The sequence below is a fragment of the Amphibalanus amphitrite genome, unplaced genomic scaffold (assembly GCF_019059575.1).
Source record: "Amphibalanus amphitrite isolate SeventyFive unplaced genomic scaffold, NRLGWU_Aamphi_draft 000058F_arrow, whole genome shotgun sequence".
Classification (NCBI taxonomy): domain Eukaryota; kingdom Metazoa; phylum Arthropoda; class Thecostraca; order Balanomorpha; family Balanidae; genus Amphibalanus; species Amphibalanus amphitrite.
In genome coordinates, this window is record NW_024881554.1 from 1,205,601 (window position 1) to 1,222,670 (window position 17,070).

Genomic DNA, 17,070 nt, shown 5'->3' on the forward strand with positions numbered 1-17,070 from the left:
CGTATTTCCATCAATTACATACTGGAAATAGGCGAATAAGCACATAAAAAGACGCTTTATTGAGCTAAGAGATCATGTGCTGCATGTCAGCCCAATACAAATATCAATAGGTATCAGTCACTGCACGCCGAAATGTGATTGGCAGATAACATAAGTGACATAATGCCATCGCGACCTTTGTGGCTTTTCTTGGTGCGTCAACATCGTAACATCACAGTAACGTCAACAATGAAGTCACCAAAACGACAGCTATGAGCTTGGCAGCGGCGATGTCGACTCTGGGCGCCGATGAGACATTACACGCGTCGCCTGTGCAGCAAAAGAAGCAGTCGAACTTTGGACGAGAGGTGTCGCAGCGGTCGAGTCCCAGCGCCGTGGTGGCGCCACTGTCGAGGAAACATCGGCCCAGAGTGCAGCCCTTGATGATCCGCATAGGGCCGTCATCTGCCGACAGCGAGAGAAAAGTGAGAGTCGGGAGGGGCACCCAACTATCGAATAAAAGTAAAATGCATTAACGATATACAATAAGATAAAATTCATTTTCCAAATTCCAGAGGTAAATGATTCCATAAAGACCGTGAGTCAGAGTAAGATCAACAGCCCAAAAGCACAATTAGTTTCATTTGGAGCGCACACTGGGTACCTTGTTTTTGTAGGGTGGTGCTACATCGGTCGTAAGCCTGATCGGTGGGACAGGGCTGTGGCGGGCCACATTGGCTGTTTTCGGTCACATTACACTGGTAGCAGGACAGGCCGGCCTCGGACGTCACAGCGGCGGCGGCACGGGCGCCACCTGGCGGCAGGTCAACGATGACGTCACTTCGAACGTGTCGTTATTGCTTTACTCAATGTTATTGCTCTCCTTAATATAAACAAGCAATGTGAAATAAAATGTCAGTTTGCTCAAACCATCCTCTTATTGCGCGGCTGCCCACCCCACGGTTTACCACCCAGCCCCACAACAAAACCGTTTACACTTTACATCCATTAGAGCGAGGCCCCGTGATTCCCATTAGGGATAACTAGGACGCATTATGTCCACGGTGTGCCGTGACCCGTGTTGCCGTGCTGAGCATCGTGACGGGAGCGTGTCGTGGCCGTCGGTAATGTCATTCGTCGGGAGGAGCGCGCTGCCACTCCGCCCGGGCGGAGGGTGGGGACGGGGATCGATAGCACCGGTCGTCACCGGAGGTCCGAGCTGGAGCGGTCCGGTCGGGGGTCTCTGGAGCTGGAGCGACCAGGTCGGGGGTCTCTGAGCTGGAGCAGCCCGGTCGGGGGGTCTCTGGAGCTGGTGCAGCGCAGTTAGTAGCGGCCGGAGCTGGCGCAGCTCAATTATCATGGCAGCTGCAGATGGTACAGCTCAGTCTGAGCTGGCGTGACTCAACAACAAACTGTTCAATTTACATATGAAACTGATTAAAATGAAAGGCTTAGTCGCACATTCGCTGCAATGTGTGCAGTTGTTTTAACGCTTGCACTCGTATAGGTATGTGGCGAATGGTGTCCGTAAAAACGGCTGATATTGGCGAAACTTTCAGTGCCCTAGTCATAACAAATTTTAGGCGAACTCTTGAAGTTTTTTTTTTTTATAAATATGACTCGAATGACCTTTGGCCTGCATAATGCTTCCCGATAATGGTTTAAGTAAGATGGCCTTGATAAAATGGCATTCACGCATCTCTACCAAAATCTTAGCACTAATTTAAGACATTTAAATTCAATTGAAATCGTTATGTAAGTTTTGAAGTGATATGAAAATATACATTAAATCTAAATCTAACTAGGTACCTATCGATTTAAAATTGGATGCAGCGCTAGAAGACAGCAATCTGCATATTATTTCTGCCTACCTGCGAATGCTATAGCAGAAGGGCAACCGTCGCCAGCGCCGGCAGCAGTGCAGGGCACCGGAGTGCAGGGTCACTTGCCTGCCTGCGGAGGCTAGGAGAAGAATGACCGTCACCAGCAGTACGCCCCCCCCCCCCACAGAATGAAAGGTTGTAGCCGCAGCTTACCTGTGAGGACCAGCAGCAGGGCGACCGTCTGCAGCAGCGCGGCCGAGCCGCCACGGTCCATCTCGCCGGCTGGCGTCGACCCCGTCGTCAGCACCGGCCGACGAAGGCTGACCCCCCCCCCTCCACCCCTCCCCCACCGGAGGCCGCACGCGCAGAACGTGTCTGCATGACTGGTGAGTGGAGATGCAACTTTGCTTCCCGAAACAGAAGTGTATGAAGACAACGCAGCGCTTCTAGCACACAATAAACAGCGAATGTTTAGACATAACACATGAAGCAGATGCTGTAACTATCATCAGGGACAAAGCGAGCAAAGCGACTTCAGAGCTGACTGAAAATTTCACAGCTCACTGCCGCTGAGTGAAGCGAGCAGACAGACTCGCTCGCATGGCCGGCACTGGCAGCGGTCCTGCCACAGGCCGCTGGACATGCCGTTAGGAGCTGCGGCGGCTGAGCGACGCCGTTATTTCCCCGTCGGCGGGTCGCGTCGGCATCGACATTCGAGTGTTTTTCAGTGCAGTGGTCCGAGCTAAGTAGTCGCGATCGAAGCACTCAGCCCAATTAACTGCGATAAGGCGACAGAAAATAATATCAAAACTTCTTGATGAGCTTCCTGCAGAGCCACAGGCATAATCTGTAAATTAATTTCGCTGAGTCCTAGGGTCAAGCCCGATTAGGGTTTGTCCCCTACCCAACCCCCAGGGTTTGTCTGCGAGTGTTTTTCGTGTTTGTGGAAGTGTGCTTTACCACAAACCCTTGCCGTACCTACCCCGTAAACAAAGAAAGCTACGGAAACAAAAGCGGCGCCAAACGAGAGGTCTCAATTCGACGATCGTAAAGAATATAAGCATTTTTATCATGTTGCTAAACTCTATACTCCATATTGACGCAGAAACTCATAGGAAAATATGTCGAATACATCGCCAAAAGGATACACTAAGCGTGTCCTGAGCTTTAAATCGAAGGTCATTTTGTTTTGTTTGGTTTGGAATATATGAGATAATGCTGCCACAAGGTCGGTGACTCGGTATTACTATAACCTCTGTCAGAACGGTATAACTATCAGACTCACACCTGTATGAATTTTAACTGGCGCCGTGAATTTGCAGGTGCGCGTACCTCTATGAGGGCCGACGGAGGAGGGTTGAGGAGGAAGGAGGGCTGGCAGTGGAGGCGGGGGAGGGGAGGGAGGCAGTGGAGCCCGGCGGCACACCTGCCCCCCGGCCTCACCTGGCCGGAGGCTGCCGACGCCGGCGGCGACCGGCTTCCTGCCGGCGGCTCCTTGAGTGTGACGGCGCCGAACAAAGGGCAGGTGTGGGGTCACATAGGTGAATCCAACTGTTGAAACCGCCAGCCATGTCACCACCTGGGCCGCCGGCGCCCGGCGGCACCAACTGGAGCGCAGCGCGCCGCCCCCGCCCCCGACGCCGCCCCCGCCCCCAGCCACCTGTGCGTCGCGCGGTGTCGCGATGCGAGACTCATTCATTCGCGGGACACGGCACACCGGGCGGACTTTGGGGAGGGGGAGGGTAGAGTGGCTGGGGGTGGTGCATTGCAGTGTCACCGCTAACTCAACAGGGATGGTGACATATACGGAGCCTATTATCACTGTAAAAGGCCGTTACACATTTGCGTACTTAACATCACAACACTGGCTCTAGTGCCTATAAACATTTCACTACAACTACAACGCGAGGATGTGGGCATAAGACAGTCCTTGGCGGCTTCTTTGAGTTACCCATATGTCACATAATTACCTATAAGCTTGCGGTACAGGCGACATCAACTATAGAAGAAAAAAAAAACTTACAAATAAACGGAGCGACGAAAACAACCCGAATCTATTTACGACGCAACTATCTATGTCCATCCGAGGTTTTCTTTAGTGCGACCGTGATAAATGGCAATGTAGGTAATTAACTAATCAAGCTCCGTTTACCTCTCGCTGGAGATGGCTCTCCAGTGTGCACCTGCAGGGGTGGATGAACTCAGCCCGTGTCCCGGCTCCCTCTCATCCAGCTATAGCCAGTGTTGCATTAAATTGCTGAATATAGGACAGGTGGCGGGCGTTATGGTCCACCAATCGTATTAATCATTGGCAAAACTCCGTCCACAGAAAACGATGTAAGCGGTATTAGCAGAAAGGTGCTGAGCTGGCATGTGGAAATCGACATACAGATCTTCTATAAATTATACAATATACAGTTCAGTGTGTTGACGTTGGCTGTCCCCTGAAAAAGTCTGCTTTGATATCACATCAACCAAACATAATCAGCAATGCGCGGGAGACTTCTTCCAGGCCCTGTAGACTATATATTTCGCTCTTCGAGCTAGACAGTATGTTAAAAATGAACAGCTTATGTATGTACAAACAAACATCACGCATGTTTTTCTTTCTGGCGCTGATCTGAGACTAGTTGGATATCAATGTCAGCCGGTTTCATGTGGCGCAGCCCGAGTGGCACACCCGCTGGCTCGTAACAAGCTGCATCAAAGACAGCTTTTTACCTCCTGAATCGAAAGTGGCTTTCAGCCATTACGCCAGTGTCAAGGTAAGGCCTACTCAGACCGGTGGCACGGGCAGGCGGTTAGAAGGCTGCACTGTCGAGGGTCTGTCTCCACAGCTGGCGGCGGCTGACCCCAGGCCAGCCCGGTGAAGAAGTGGCGACCCCATTACCACTCAGTACCTGGTATCTAAACCGACCTCCGAGCGAAAGTGGATCCCTATAGTCCGTCTATTGGTGCACTTCTCCGACCCAGCGTATGTCCCCACCCACTGACCTCAAAACCGGGAGCCGGGCCGAGCGCAGAAACCAGATCAGAGTACGAATGGCTGGTGACACCTGATCCAAAAAACGTCGAAGATAAGCACATTCCAAATTCAATGCGGCTACTTCATGTCGTTTATTTATTCTTTATTATCCTACCAGTGCTAGACAGATAGATTATCCATGCAGATATTTCGCGGAGATCACTCACTCTTATCTGTTGTGTTCGGGTATAGGGGGTGTGTACTTGGACCGCCTCTGCGGCCCCACCTCTGTGTGCCTGGGAGCGCCCCTGCCGACGCTCAGCTGATCGTGCGCGCCAAGCGGCATGACTGGCGCGGGCGACTAGGCGTGGCGCTGGCCATACTTGTTTAGTTTTGGAGGACTCTCTCGGCCCATTCGCACCGGCAGTAAATAAATCGCGTTTCTCTTAAGCTCTCTCTCACTCGAACCGTGAATCACGAACATAACATGGCGCGGTCAGTAGATGGTTCCGTGCGTGCGCGCAGTGATCGGTGTATCAGTGTATCAGTAATTAGTGTATAGCGCGCCGTGATCTGTGACGATGAGTGACATTGAGAAACTGACGCAGCTGCTCCTGCAGCAGGCGGAGCTGTCGGCGCAGCGGGAGCGAGACTCAGCGCAGCGCGAGGAGCGGCTCACTCAGATGGTGGAGCGACTGGTCGCCGACCGACAGCCACCCGCTACCGTCGCTGCCGACGATGCCTCGGCGGCGACAGCCGCCCGGACGTCGGCTGCCGCCCCGCCCGTGCGCCTGCCTGCTGCTGCAACGCCGGCGCCTCATCTGTCGTCCTCCACATCCCTGCGCGACTTCGCTGTATGGAGGGAGAAGCTGGACGGGTACATGCTTCTGACCGGCGCGTCCGCGCTGCCCGTCACTGCCCAGAGAGCTGCCCTTCTCAGTCTTCTCGACGAAGATTGGCACCGGGTGCTGCGCTATGGACTGACGATAGCGGACGACTCTCCCCTCTCCGCGGTGGTAGACGCCATGGAGAGTCATCTCCGTAAGCAGCGCAGTGTCCTGGTCGACCGCCGTGCGTTCTACGCCCGTGTCCAGGAGCAGGGCGAGAATTTTGAGGAGTTTCTGTGCGAAGTGAAGGAACTCGCGGCATTTTGCGACTTTTGCACACACTGTTACGACTCACGCCTGCGTGACAAGATTGTGTGTGGCCTGCGGGACGAGGAGACGGTGAAGCGTCTGTTGGAGGATCCGGGGCTGGACCTCAAGAAGACGGTGGACATCTGCCGTGCGTCAGAGAACGCCCGGGCTACCTGCTCCGACCTCCGCTCACCGACGGCGTCAGTGAGCCGTCTGTCGGCATACCGCCGTTCAAGGTCGCGCGATGCGCGCCCCGCGGCCCAACCCGGCGGGCGTTCCGCGGGTACGGCCGGCGTGCGCCGCCCCCAGGCGCGCCCCGCGGCCCAACCTGGCGGGCGCTCCGCGGGCGCGGCCGGCGCGCGCTGCTGCCGCTGCGGGCGGGCCGCCCACGCAGACCCGGCGGCGTGCCGCGCTACTAGCGCCATCTGCAACTCGTGTGGCCAGCGCGGCCACTTTGCAGTGGTGTGCGCCCAGGTGGCGCGCGAGAGCGCCGCTGCCCCCGCCGAGCGCGCAGCACCGGAGCGCGCGCGGCCCGCGGTGGGGCAGCCGTCAGAGCCGCGCATCTGCCGTGTCATCAGAGACGTCTACGTGAACGGCATCTCGACGCGGCCGACTCCCACTGTGACTGTCCGACTGTCTACGCCGGCTGGTGTGTTCACCGTGCCGGCCCGGGCCGACTCCGGCGCCGAGGCGACAGTCATCGGCGAAGACAGCCTGTCTTCCATCTGCGTGGAACCAGCGCAGTTGGAGCCCTGCATCGGCCAGCCATTTTCAGCAGTAGGGAAACAGCCGCTCACCTGTGTCGGGTCGTTCCGGGCTACTCTGGAGCTGGGCGACCGATCGACCACCGCTGCCGTGTTCGTCATCAGGGAGCTGACTGGCCTGCTACTCAGCTGGTTCGACTGTGTGGCGCTGGGGATTCTGCCGAGGGATTTTCCGGCACAGATCCGGTCCGTCGAGGACGCACCGCGCCCTGCTGATGACGTCACGGTCTCTGTTGACGTCACATCCGCTGGTGACGTCACACCCTCTAATGACGTCACACCGTCTGCACCGCCGGCCGCTGCCGGCTCCGCTCGTAGCGCCAGCGGCCGCTCGGCCCCGTATGAGGAGCCGCGTGACAGGCCCTGTCCGGCCACCGGGACCGAGACGGGCGCGCCGGCGCCGCCGGCCGATGGACCCGGGCCGGCCGCCGGCCTCAGCGGTCCGCTGCCGGCCTGGGACAGCGACTCAGACCCACCGGAGGCGGTCCGTGCAGCTCATGCAGCCGCTCTGGTGGAGTGTTTCCCGCGTGTGTTCGGGCAAGATTCGACTCTTCGAGTCATGGACGGCGGTCTGATGACGATCGAACTCCGGCCCGACGCGTGTCCGACGTCGGTCACCGCTGCGAGACCGATCCCCTTCGCCTGGCGTGCCGAGGTAAAGGCGCAGCTGGACGACCTGCTGGACCGCGGCGTCATCGTCCCTGTGGACTACCCGACGGAATGGTGCCATCCCATTTCGTGCGTGCCGAAGAACCCGTCCGGGTTTCGACTCTGCGTGGACCTGACGGGACTCAACCGGTACGTGAATCGACCCACGTACCCCTGCCGGTCTCCTCACGATGCCGTGACGAGTCTGCCCGCCGGGCACCGGTGGATGTCGACTCTGGACGCCAAGATGGGCTACTTCCAGGTGCCGCTCGCTGAGTCAAGTCAGGACCTCACCTGCTTCATCACGCCGTGGGGCAGGTTCAAGTTCGTCCGCTGTCCGATGGGATGCAGTGCGTCTGGAGACGAGTACAACCGGCGCGGCGATGCCGCGCTCGGCGACATCCCAAACTGTGTCAAGATTGTCGACGACATCCTGGCCGTGGCACAGACGTACCGGCAGCACCTGCAGCAGGTGATCGACATCCTCCGGCGCTGTGACGACCGAGGAATCACGCTGAACCCGCTGAAGTTCAAGTTCGCCCAGAATGAGGTCAAATTCTGCGGCTACAAGATCACCCCGGCCGGCTACACCACCGACAATGAAAAGGCGCGCGCCATCGCTGATTTCCCGAGACCGGAGAACGTCACCGACCTGCGGTCCTTCATGGGTCTGGTAAATCAGCTGAACGGCCTCACACCGGAGCTGGCTGACTCGACTCAGGCCTTCAGAGACCTCCTCAAGTCGCGCCGGGTCTGGCGCTGGACTGAGCAGCACGAGGCAGCGTTTCTGCACACCAAGATTGTGCTGTCGTCACCGCCGGTGATGGCATTCTTCGACCCCCAGCTGCCGACCGTGCTACAGACGGACGCTGCTAAAACCCGAGGACTGGGTTTTGCACTGCTCCAGAGGCACGGCGAGGACTGGCGTGTGGTCCAGTATGGTTCACGGTTCCTGACCGATACCGAGAGCCGATATGCTGTAATCGAGCTGGAGCTGGCTGCTGTACTCTGGGCCTGCAAGAAGTGCCATGTCTACCTGGCTGGCATGCCCCACTTCGACCTGGTGGTCGACCACCGACCGCTGGTGACCATCCTAAACTACAAGCAGCTCAACTCGATCGACAACCCGCGTCTGCAGCGGATGAGAGAGAAGTTGTTGGCCTACAGCTTCACCACCAGCTGGCAGAAGGGATCGAGTCACGTGATCCCAGACGCGCTCTCGCGAGCGCCCACCAGCGACCCCGCCGCTGATGACGACGGAGCGGTGGACACCGAGGACGACCCGCTGCACGCCAGCGTCATTGCCGCGCTGCAGGCCTCCACCCGATCGGAGGAGGGCGCCCAGCTGGCTCCGCTGGTCGACTCCACACTGGAGAGAGTCCGCGCCGCCGCGGAGCGCGACACCGAGTACCAGACTCTCAGCGAGCTGATCCTGGCCGGATTCCCAGAGAACCGGCACGAGACGCCCCCTGCAGTACGAGCGTACTGGGGCGTGCGCCATCAGCTGGCCATCGACGACGGACTGGTGGTCTACGGCGCTCGACTGGTCATCCCGTCCGCCCTCCGACGCGGTGTGCTGGAGAAACTCCACGAGTCACACCAGGGCGTTGATAGGACCAAGCGCCGTGCTCGGCTCAGTGTGTACTGGCCGGGCATCGACAAGCAGATTGCTGACACTGTCGCCGCCTGCGCTCAGTGCCGTCAGCGCCTGCCCAGCCACGCCCGGGAGCCGATGTGGCAGGAGGACGGCGCACCGACACGCGTCTTCGAGTCGGTCTCGGCCGACTACTTCTCCGCTGGAGGACACACGTACCTGGTGTACGTGGACCGGCTGTCCGGGTGGCCGTATGTCACAGTGTGTCCCCGCACGGCCTCGGCAGACCATCTGACGCGGCAGCTCCGACTGATGTTCTCGCAGACGGGCGTCCCGACCGTGTTCCGGTCAGACGGCGGACCCCAGTTTGCATCAGGCACGCTCCGCCGGTTCCTCCAGCGCTGGGACGTACGACATGAGATGTCGTCACCGCACTACCCGCGCGCTAACGGGCACGCGGAGGCCTGCGTGAAGACAGCGAAGAAGCTGGTGCTGGCTGCGTCCTCATCGGGCCGGCTCGACCAGGACCAACTGGACCGAAGTCTGCTCGAACTCCGTAACACGCCCCGAGCAGACGGGCGGTCGCCGGCACAGGTGCTGTTTGGTCACCCGCTTCGCTCTGGTGTTCCCACGCACCACCGCGCCTTCGCTCCTGAGTGGCAGCGGGCGGCCGATGTCTGCGAGGAAAAGGCTGCCGAGCTCCAGGAGCAGGCCGTCAGGTGCTACAACAAGAGCACGCGCCGGCTGTCACCGCTCAAGATCGGCAGTCGGGTCGACCTTCAAGACCCCGCCACCGGCCGATGGAACCGGATCGGAGTGATCGTGGGCGTCGGTCAGCGGCGCACGTACCTCGTCAAGACGGCCAGTGGCAAGGTCCTGTGGCGTAACCGCCGCTACCTGCGCCCATACCGGCCGCTTCTGACGGAACCCACCCCGCCTGTGGCTCCGTCCGCCCCGCGCCCGCCCGCTGCGGGTGCGCCTCAGCCGCCGCCGCCGCCGCCGCCGCCAGCGCGCACCGCGGTCGCCGCCGAGAGGGCGGTCCGACCCGCCGCTAGTGCGCCGGCCGTGTGCCGCTCGTCGCCGGTGCGGTCACCCCAGGTGGAGACGGCCGCCGCCGCTCTCCCGCGTCGTTCTCGACGGCAGCGCCGCGCTCCTGGTCGGCTCCGAGTTCAATGGGGTGCGACCTCGTATGCGGAGTGACTGTGAGACAACGTCGTGCATTGTTGTGTTTTTGTGTGTTTTTGACGACTGTTGTCTCGAGGGGGGATGTTGTGTTCGGGTATAGGGGGTGTGTACTTGGACCGCCTCTGCGGCCCCACCTCTGTGTGCCTGGGAGCGCCCCTGCCGACGCTCAGCTGATCGTGCGCGCCAAGCGGCATGACTGGCGCGGGCGACTAGGCGTGGCGCTGGCCATACTTGTTTAGTTTTGGAGGACTCTCTCGGCCCATTCGCACCGGCAGTAAATAAATCGCGTTTCTCTTAAGCTCTCTCTCACTCGAACCGTGAATCACGAACATAACATTATCAATTGCTGAAAGTTTCAAAGTAATTGTTTAACCCTCGCCGGCCGAGGGGGGGGGGCGGGTGCCGCCCCCCCCCCCCATAGGGTTTTTTCGAGATAGCTCCGAACACGCTGGCGATAGAGAGCTGAAACTTGGCATACCTGACCTTTGATCCAAGCCGCATCTTTTGACACCAACCGCATTTTTGGGTCAGGTCAGGTCACTGACCTATGACGTCATAAGTGAACCTCTGCACGGTCTTCAGATGTCGCAACTTCGCAACGCCCTCACTGCCAGAGGAGATGTCACAGGGAAATGAAACTTGCAGGATCTAGTATCCATTATGAGTCTCACAACTTGTATATCTCGGATTTTTCCTAAAGGTCATATGAGGTCAGGTCATTTTCGTGACCTCACCATTATAGGGGAAGTTGGGGGAACGCCGAATACTTTTTTTCTGACGCCCGTAGCACGCAAGGTAGACAACATAAGCTATTCTTGTTGGCGTCATTCGAGAGGCCAGTCTTTTGCCTTTCAAACATACCAGGCGCATTTGATGAATTCGCATACCGTTAAGCGCACAAACTAAAAATATCAAAGAAGTGATTTTTTCGGCGTTGCCCCGGACTGCGGGGAAAGCCGAAAATGGGAGAAATGATCTACGGGGAATGCCGACATTGATGTTTTGCCACTTTATCTCAAACTTTATCCAGAATTTATCAAAGCTGACACGCGTTTTAAGAGCTTGAGGACGCTTGGTGCACACTGGAAGTTATAATTGTGTGATATAATAAGAAATTGCCAGGTAAATAATTCCTTATAGGTAACAGGCCGTTGTGTCGGTTGAAAGTGTAATTTGTGTGACTAAAAATTCGCGTTGCTATTCTACAGCAGTAAAGTCCACGTAGCGTGCTTTAACGTGCGTAATTGCACGTTTTCGGCATTACCCCAGCCAGCCATACTTTCATTTGCAGGCCCATAACTTTTCAACGTGCCGTATAAATTTCAAATAGGCAGCACACTTATGCAAAGACATGCTGAAGATTACTTGACCGAATTGGCCAGACAAACGGTAGGATAAAGAGTAAGAAATGCAGCTTCAAAGGCGCATGTAGTACAAGGAACGCGTACCTTGAAAACGCTCTTGGCGCCCTCACAGCCGAAGTATTCCGAATGACGACTCGTAACAAACATGCGATAATTGTAGTCACTTAGGCTTCAGAGCATCACTGACAGGTGGCATCCATGTCTTACGGTTTTCGAAATATCTCGAATTTCGGCTTTGCCCTAACTCCGGCATTGCCCCAACTTCCCCTAAGTCAATGGGGAAAAATTCAAACTGCTATTCTGGCGCCGGGAACGATCTCCAACTATCTCAAGCACACAGAATCGTGATTTGATGCACTCCTTGCAACGTTAGATGCGTCACTTTTGCAATGTTGACCTTGCGTGACGTCATTTATGACGTCATCAAGGTCATATTAGTTTTTCGTCAATAACTCTTGATCAAATTGAGCTAGCGAGTCGAGAAGGCCACCAATGGACTCAGGAAGACCTGCCGAATCGAATGATATGCGACATGACCCCTTTCGACCAACTTCGTGACCTGGGGGTGCTGACCTGACCTTGACCTGAGGTCAACACCCCAAGTTGACCTGACCCGGACAAAAAGTATATCATTCGACGCGCCTGAGCGAGGCGAACACGATGCTGCCAAAATCGCGGCTCTGCGGCCGTTTTTTGCGAAGTTATTCACCAAAAACTGAACCGTACCCTGGGGCACTTGACCTGACCTCAGAGGTCACCGGTTGACCTAGGACATTAAAATCGGGTACCAATCTCTGCGTCTCGTAACGGCGCACACGCTCGTTTTTTCCGCGACGCGCTAGCTCCACCAGGGGCGAAACGGCGAGGGGGGGGTCGTACCCGCCCCCCCCCTCGGCCGGCGCGTATGTAGAAAACCAATAGGTCCGGCGAGGGTTAACCCGCGACCGCCTGGGGGGTCGGATCCGACCCCCCCCCCTCCGTTTTTCTTGAATAACTCAAGAACCGCTTACGTTATCAACTTACAACTTAGCATGCCTTTTTCCTTATCAATTTGACGTCTTCTGTGCAATTTTTAAGAAAAAATTTCCAAAAAGTTTTGAGATATATCGATTTTAGTGATGTAACTACATGGCGTTTTTAGTCAAAAAGTGGTAAATGTTTAAAAAATCGCCAAAAATCAGGCTTTAAAGCAAATTGCAAATTAAGGACATGAAGAGACGCAGCTTAACGACTTCTTTAAAATGGCTATCTCGGATTTTCCATAAAATGCGTTTTTCACCCCTAAAAATTCAAAAAACTACATTTTTTGGAAAACAGCTAATAAAATCCAAAATTTTGAGAATTTCCAAAAAAACGGAATATATGTTATAGAGCTCTATTAGAACATTAGATGTCCCAAATTTCAACTTTCTATCTTGATTTTTGACCCCCAAATTGTAAAAATAGCTCCAACATGCATAGGGCATGGTGACGTCATAAGCATTTTCGTGAATTAGAGGCACTTCTGAACATCGCATGTGAAAACAAATGGCACCACTAGATTCCTGGGTTAAAGTCCGTCTAGAAAAATGCATTTTTATGTCAAAAATAAAAAGTTGAAAAATTGACCTTTTTTCTCAGCCCTCGTTTAGTTATGTATGGTATAAACGATTTTTTATGCTTTCAATGCACACTTATCACCAGCACAGTGACTTGGGGTCACATATAACCATTACCATCGGATTCGGCGTGAAAAATAAGCCATAAAACATGTGTCGCACGCCCATAAAGCAGAAAGTGAAAACCGTGACCTTTCGTGACCTGACCTGACCTTGACCCGTACTTAGTATGACCCCTATACGCACATGGTACCTTCACTAGGCCTTTGAGGTTATTTTTGGTGAGTTTCGAGCAGCAGCTATCGATTCCGCTGTCCGTAAGCCTAATCATGCAAAACCCCAGAATTTGACCTTTGACCTGACCTTGACCCGAAAGTTGACCTCAATCTTAAAATCTTAAGAGTGCTTTGGGAAGGTCTCGTAGAGAGCTTTAGAACGCCGCCTCGCGGGGCTCGATGCGACCATTGGTTCTCAAGATAACAGGGGGGGGTCGGATCCGACCCCCCCAGGCTGTCGTGGGTACGGAAATAGCCCAGGCGGTGCCGGGTTAATCGGTGTAGCTACATCCAGCTAGTTACCCCTGCTTCTCCTGCGACAGAGATTAAAATTGATGTTATTGCTTTTATATTAATCAAACTCGGGACCAGACGCCTGGATGGCACCCATCGATCTTGAACGGCTTGTTAGTGTCTGGGTCAGGGAAGGTGCGCTTTTTTACATCTGGGTCTTCAGTTTCGTTTTTCACTTCTTTCAGGTTTATTACATTAATGAATAAGCTTAAATGCTCAAACTAAACGGCCATAGTAAGATAAATGCCACGCTTGTTCCGGAATGCTGCATCCAGGACCTCGTGCTTTGTTGTTGTTGTTTTTTTTTGCCCTCGACCCTCGGTCTATGTAGCGCGGTAAGCTCAACAAATCCCTCCGTCCTGAACGAAATATTTTGCCGGTCCCGTTTGCTTTTGTTTATGGTCACCGATATTGAAATTTCGAGAAATATGTTTTGTTTATTCTTTCAGCTACATTAATCGTTGAAGCTTTAAATTAATCGTTCAGTCAGCTGTGGTGAGCATTTACCTATATTTTTCTGGAGGCTAGGTTTCTTCAGGTGCTCTGGTTATCTGACCATGATCAAACTGCGTCTGTTTTTCATAAAATGCCGAAAAGATGCATGATATTGTGTGCAAAAAAAGGTGTATTTAAATGGATATTCGCGAAAAACTTGAATGGAGCCAAAAACTTCCCTCTTCGGCCTTGCGCGGGTTTAATGGCCAAGCAATCTTAAAAAAGGAAAGATTTTGGAGTTTAAAACGAAAAGGTAACAATATCAGACCTCTTTTTGACGGTACTGACTTACGTAATTTTTATTCAAAAAGAAAATAATTTTGTTTTTCCATTACATGAGCGGTGACCAATAAACTCATTAGAAGGAAAACTGCGTATGGCGCTGTAAAACGTCGCAAAACAGTAAGTTTTCAGCTAAAACCGAAAAAGCCACAGAATGCTGTTTATTATCATCTAACAGATAACATGCTAAGCTAATACATCATCAATGACACGGGTATTTTCATTAAACATTACATAACATGAAAGCAAGCGACAAATCGGCCTTCATTCAATAAATATACAACGACAACTAAGGCAATTCAATTTTAGTCACTGCTATGCAACGTCGTTTTACTAGTGCGAAAATGTTTTCACGTTTGTCTACATACGCGTTTCTTTCTCATAGATAAATAATACTTCCCTAGCAAGTACTGTCCAAGCATTGAACCATGTGCGAAAAAAAAACTGTCTCTAAAACTGAGAACATATATCGCAACTGGCATTGCCTGCAGATCTGGCATATTGTGGCGACCATCGCCAGTGTCACGAATTGGCATCTACACATAGGCCTACTGGGTAATGTATTTCACCACGCGGACAACATAACCACGCATGGTGCTTAGAACACAGCCTGGTGTACCGAGAGCTGACGACTACTGGAGCGGCCCCGTGCGGCCGCTGGGTAGCTCGTTTACACTGGGGCGCGGCTGTTCGCTGCCGATCATACTAAGTTCGCTGCCGCTGTTCCGAGTATTCACGTCGAGCCCTTGCCGGCGTTTGACCGGGCGACGATCGGCCGGCTGCTCTTCACTGCCGACCGAGGGCTGCCGCTCGCCGCCGGCGCCGGCACGTACCGCGTCTTGTGGCCGGTCGGCGGCGGGGACATCACCTTCCTTTTACGCACGCCGCTCTCCTCTGACCCCGCCGAGGAGGTGTCGCTGCTCTCTTTAGCAGTGGCACTCTCCAGGTTGGAGTAGCCCTCCAAACCTTCCAGGCCCTCCAAGCCGTCCAGGCCTTCGAGCCCATCCAGGCCCTCCAGTCCGTCCAAGCCTTCGATGCCCTCCAGGCTGGTGGCACCCTCATAGCCCTCCACGACATCCAGTCCATCCAGCTCGCCGATGCTCTCCGCGCCGTCGAGCTTGACACCACCGTAGCTGCTGTAGCCGCTCAGCGAGTGGCCGTACTTGCCGGAGAAGGCTCCGTGAGCGTTGTAGTCGTGCAGGTACTGATCACCGCCGTAGCCGGCCTGGCCGTAGCTGTGGTCGTGGTGGCCGTAGCCGTGGCCGTAGGAGTGGTGGCCGTAGCCGTACCCGTTGTGGCCGTAGCCGTGACCGTAGCCGTGCCCGTGGCCGTGGCCGCCGTACGCCAGCAGGCCGTAGTATTCATCCGATCCGTAGCCGCCCTTTTTCTTGTTTTTGCCGAAGATGCCTCCGAAGAAGCCGCCGCCGTTTTTGTTCTTCTTGAAGATGCCGCCGAAGAGGCCTTTCTTCTTCCCGCCGTAGCCGCCGTAGCCGTAGCCGCCGTAGCCTCCGTAGCCGCCGTAGCCGCCGTAGCCGCCGTAGCCGCCGTAGCTGCTGTGACCGTAGTGGGGACCAAAGTGGTCGACATAGCCATAACCGTGGCCATGATCATGACCATAGCCGCCTTTGTACCCGCCCTTGTGGTCGCCGTAGTAGTCATCGTGATAGTCGGCGTACAGCGTGTAGTCTCCGTAGCTTCCAGTGTAAGGGAGCTTGCTGGCACCGTATCCAGACTTGTGGCCCTTCCCATACCCGCTGCTCAGGTGAGAATACCCACTCGCCGATGTGGTGTAATCACTTGTCGATAGACCATAGGCACTGTCCGAGATATCGTAGCCGCTCTTTGAGGTGCTGTAGCCACCTTTTGAGCCTTTGTAGTCATAACCGTGGTCTGGTGCAAAGTCAAAATAGATGTCGCAACCATGGCCGTACTCGAAGTCGTGCGGCCCTTCGCCGTAGCCGAAGCTGTGGCTGCCAAAGTGGCGGTATCGGCCCTTATCCCTAAAGGCCTTGCCGCCCCTCTTTCCGTAGCCGAACACCCACCCCTTGCCTCCGTAGTCGCCGCAGTGCTGCTTGTTGCCGAACTTGCCGTAGCCGAAGGTGGCCGAGGCCGAGTCGAGCAGCAGCGGCGCCAGCAGCAGCAGCACCGGCAGCAGACGGTCCCGACACAGCGCCATCGTGGGTCACGGGTGGCCACTGGTCGCGCGCAGCGGCCACCCCCACTTATCAGCTCGGTTCGGGCCCCTTTCGCCGGTCGGCCGGTCTCTCCGGGTTGTGGGGGGTAAAAACTGGCTGACCGGCGCAGTGCTGACCGCCCGATGGGGCTGCACCGGCGCCGGACCTGTCTGAGGTCGCCGACAGGTCGCAGAGATGCGATACGCGCGTCCCGCTCCGCGTGCCTCGCGCAGCAGTGTAACATGCGACAGGGACGCAGGCCGGGCCGCGACCTAGAGCTTGTTCTTATTGTTTGTGTGCTGGTGGGGAGCGAGGATGCGGCACTACTGCCATTAGGCAGGTTAGCAGGTTATGTCATTTCATTAGCATTAGCTTGATGATTTCATTAACATTAGCTTAAAACTCATCGCGAGTCGTGTCTAAGGAAAGCTTTCAGTGTTTGTTTTGTTTATTTGCTTACTTCACAATATCGCCAACAGGCTGTGCACATTGAA

The 17,070-nt window shown here is 55.2% G+C and overlaps 3 protein-coding genes across 3 annotated transcripts; 1 reads left to right on the plus strand and 2 right to left on the minus strand.

Moving 5' to 3' along the window:
- Positions 1 to 36: 36 nt before the first annotated feature.
- Positions 37 to 2,084, minus strand: LOC122378385. Its single transcript, XM_043359393.1, has 3 exons — positions 2,016 to 2,084; positions 644 to 793; positions 37 to 444 (listed from the first exon to the last, which is right to left on the minus strand). Exons 1-3 carry the CDS (start codon positions 2,074 to 2,076, stop codon positions 212 to 214), a joined length of 444 nt encoding a protein of 147 aa, XP_043215328.1. The 5' UTR covers positions 2,077 to 2,084; the 3' UTR covers positions 37 to 211.
- A 3,264-nt stretch (positions 2,085 to 5,348) lies between these two features.
- LOC122378336 (uncharacterized protein K02A2.6-like) lies at positions 5,349 to 10,290 on the plus strand. The gene is made up of 4 exons (XM_043359292.1): positions 5,349 to 6,103; positions 6,323 to 6,918; positions 7,210 to 9,882; positions 10,265 to 10,290. Exons 1-4 carry the CDS (start codon positions 5,349 to 5,351, stop codon positions 10,288 to 10,290), a joined length of 4,050 nt encoding a protein of 1,349 aa, XP_043215227.1.
- A 4,845-nt stretch (positions 10,291 to 15,135) lies between these two features.
- On the minus strand, positions 15,136 to 16,578 carry LOC122378337 (hornerin-like). Its single transcript, XM_043359293.1, has 2 exons — positions 16,183 to 16,578; positions 15,136 to 15,870 (listed from the first exon to the last, which is right to left on the minus strand). Exons 1-2 carry the CDS (start codon positions 16,576 to 16,578, stop codon positions 15,136 to 15,138), a joined length of 1,131 nt encoding a protein of 376 aa, XP_043215228.1.
- Between the last annotated feature and the right edge of the window lie 492 nt (positions 16,579 to 17,070).

What these genes read in the sequence shown, in the direction of transcription:
- LOC122378336 (XM_043359292.1), top strand. Translation starts at nt 5,349, where the DNA reads ATGAGTGACATTGAGAAACTGACGCAGCTGCTCCTGCAGCAGGCGGAG. An exon ending in GACCTCCGCTCACCGACGGC is followed by an intron (nt 6,104 to 6,322) that starts GTCAGTGAGCCG and finishes CCGCGCTACTAG; the next exon opens with CGCCATCTGCAACTCGTGTG. An exon ending in TGTTGACGTCACATCCGCTG is followed by an intron (nt 6,919 to 7,209) that starts GTGACGTCACAC and finishes TGTTCGGGCAAG; the next exon opens with ATTCGACTCTTCGAGTCATG.
- LOC122378337 (XM_043359293.1), bottom strand. Translation starts at nt 16,578, where the DNA reads ATGGCGCTGTGTCGGGACCGTCTGCTGCCGGTGCTGCTGCTGCTGGCG. An exon ending in CAAGTGATTACACCACATCG is followed by an intron (nt 15,871 to 16,182) that starts GCGAGTGGGTAT and finishes TACGGCGGGAAG; the next exon opens with AAGAAAGGCCTCTTCGGCGG.
- LOC122378385 (XM_043359393.1), bottom strand. Translation starts at nt 2,076, where the DNA reads ATGGACCGTGGCGGCTCGGCCGCGCTGCTGCAGACGGTCGCCCTGCTG. An exon ending in CCTGCTGCTGGTCCTCACAG is followed by an intron (nt 794 to 2,015) that starts GTAAGCTGCGGC and finishes ACCTGCCGCCAG; the next exon opens with GTGGCGCCCGTGCCGCCGCC. An exon ending in CACCACCCTACAAAAACAAG is followed by an intron (nt 445 to 643) that starts GTACCCAGTGTG and finishes CGCTGTCGGCAG; the next exon opens with ATGACGGCCCTATGCGGATC.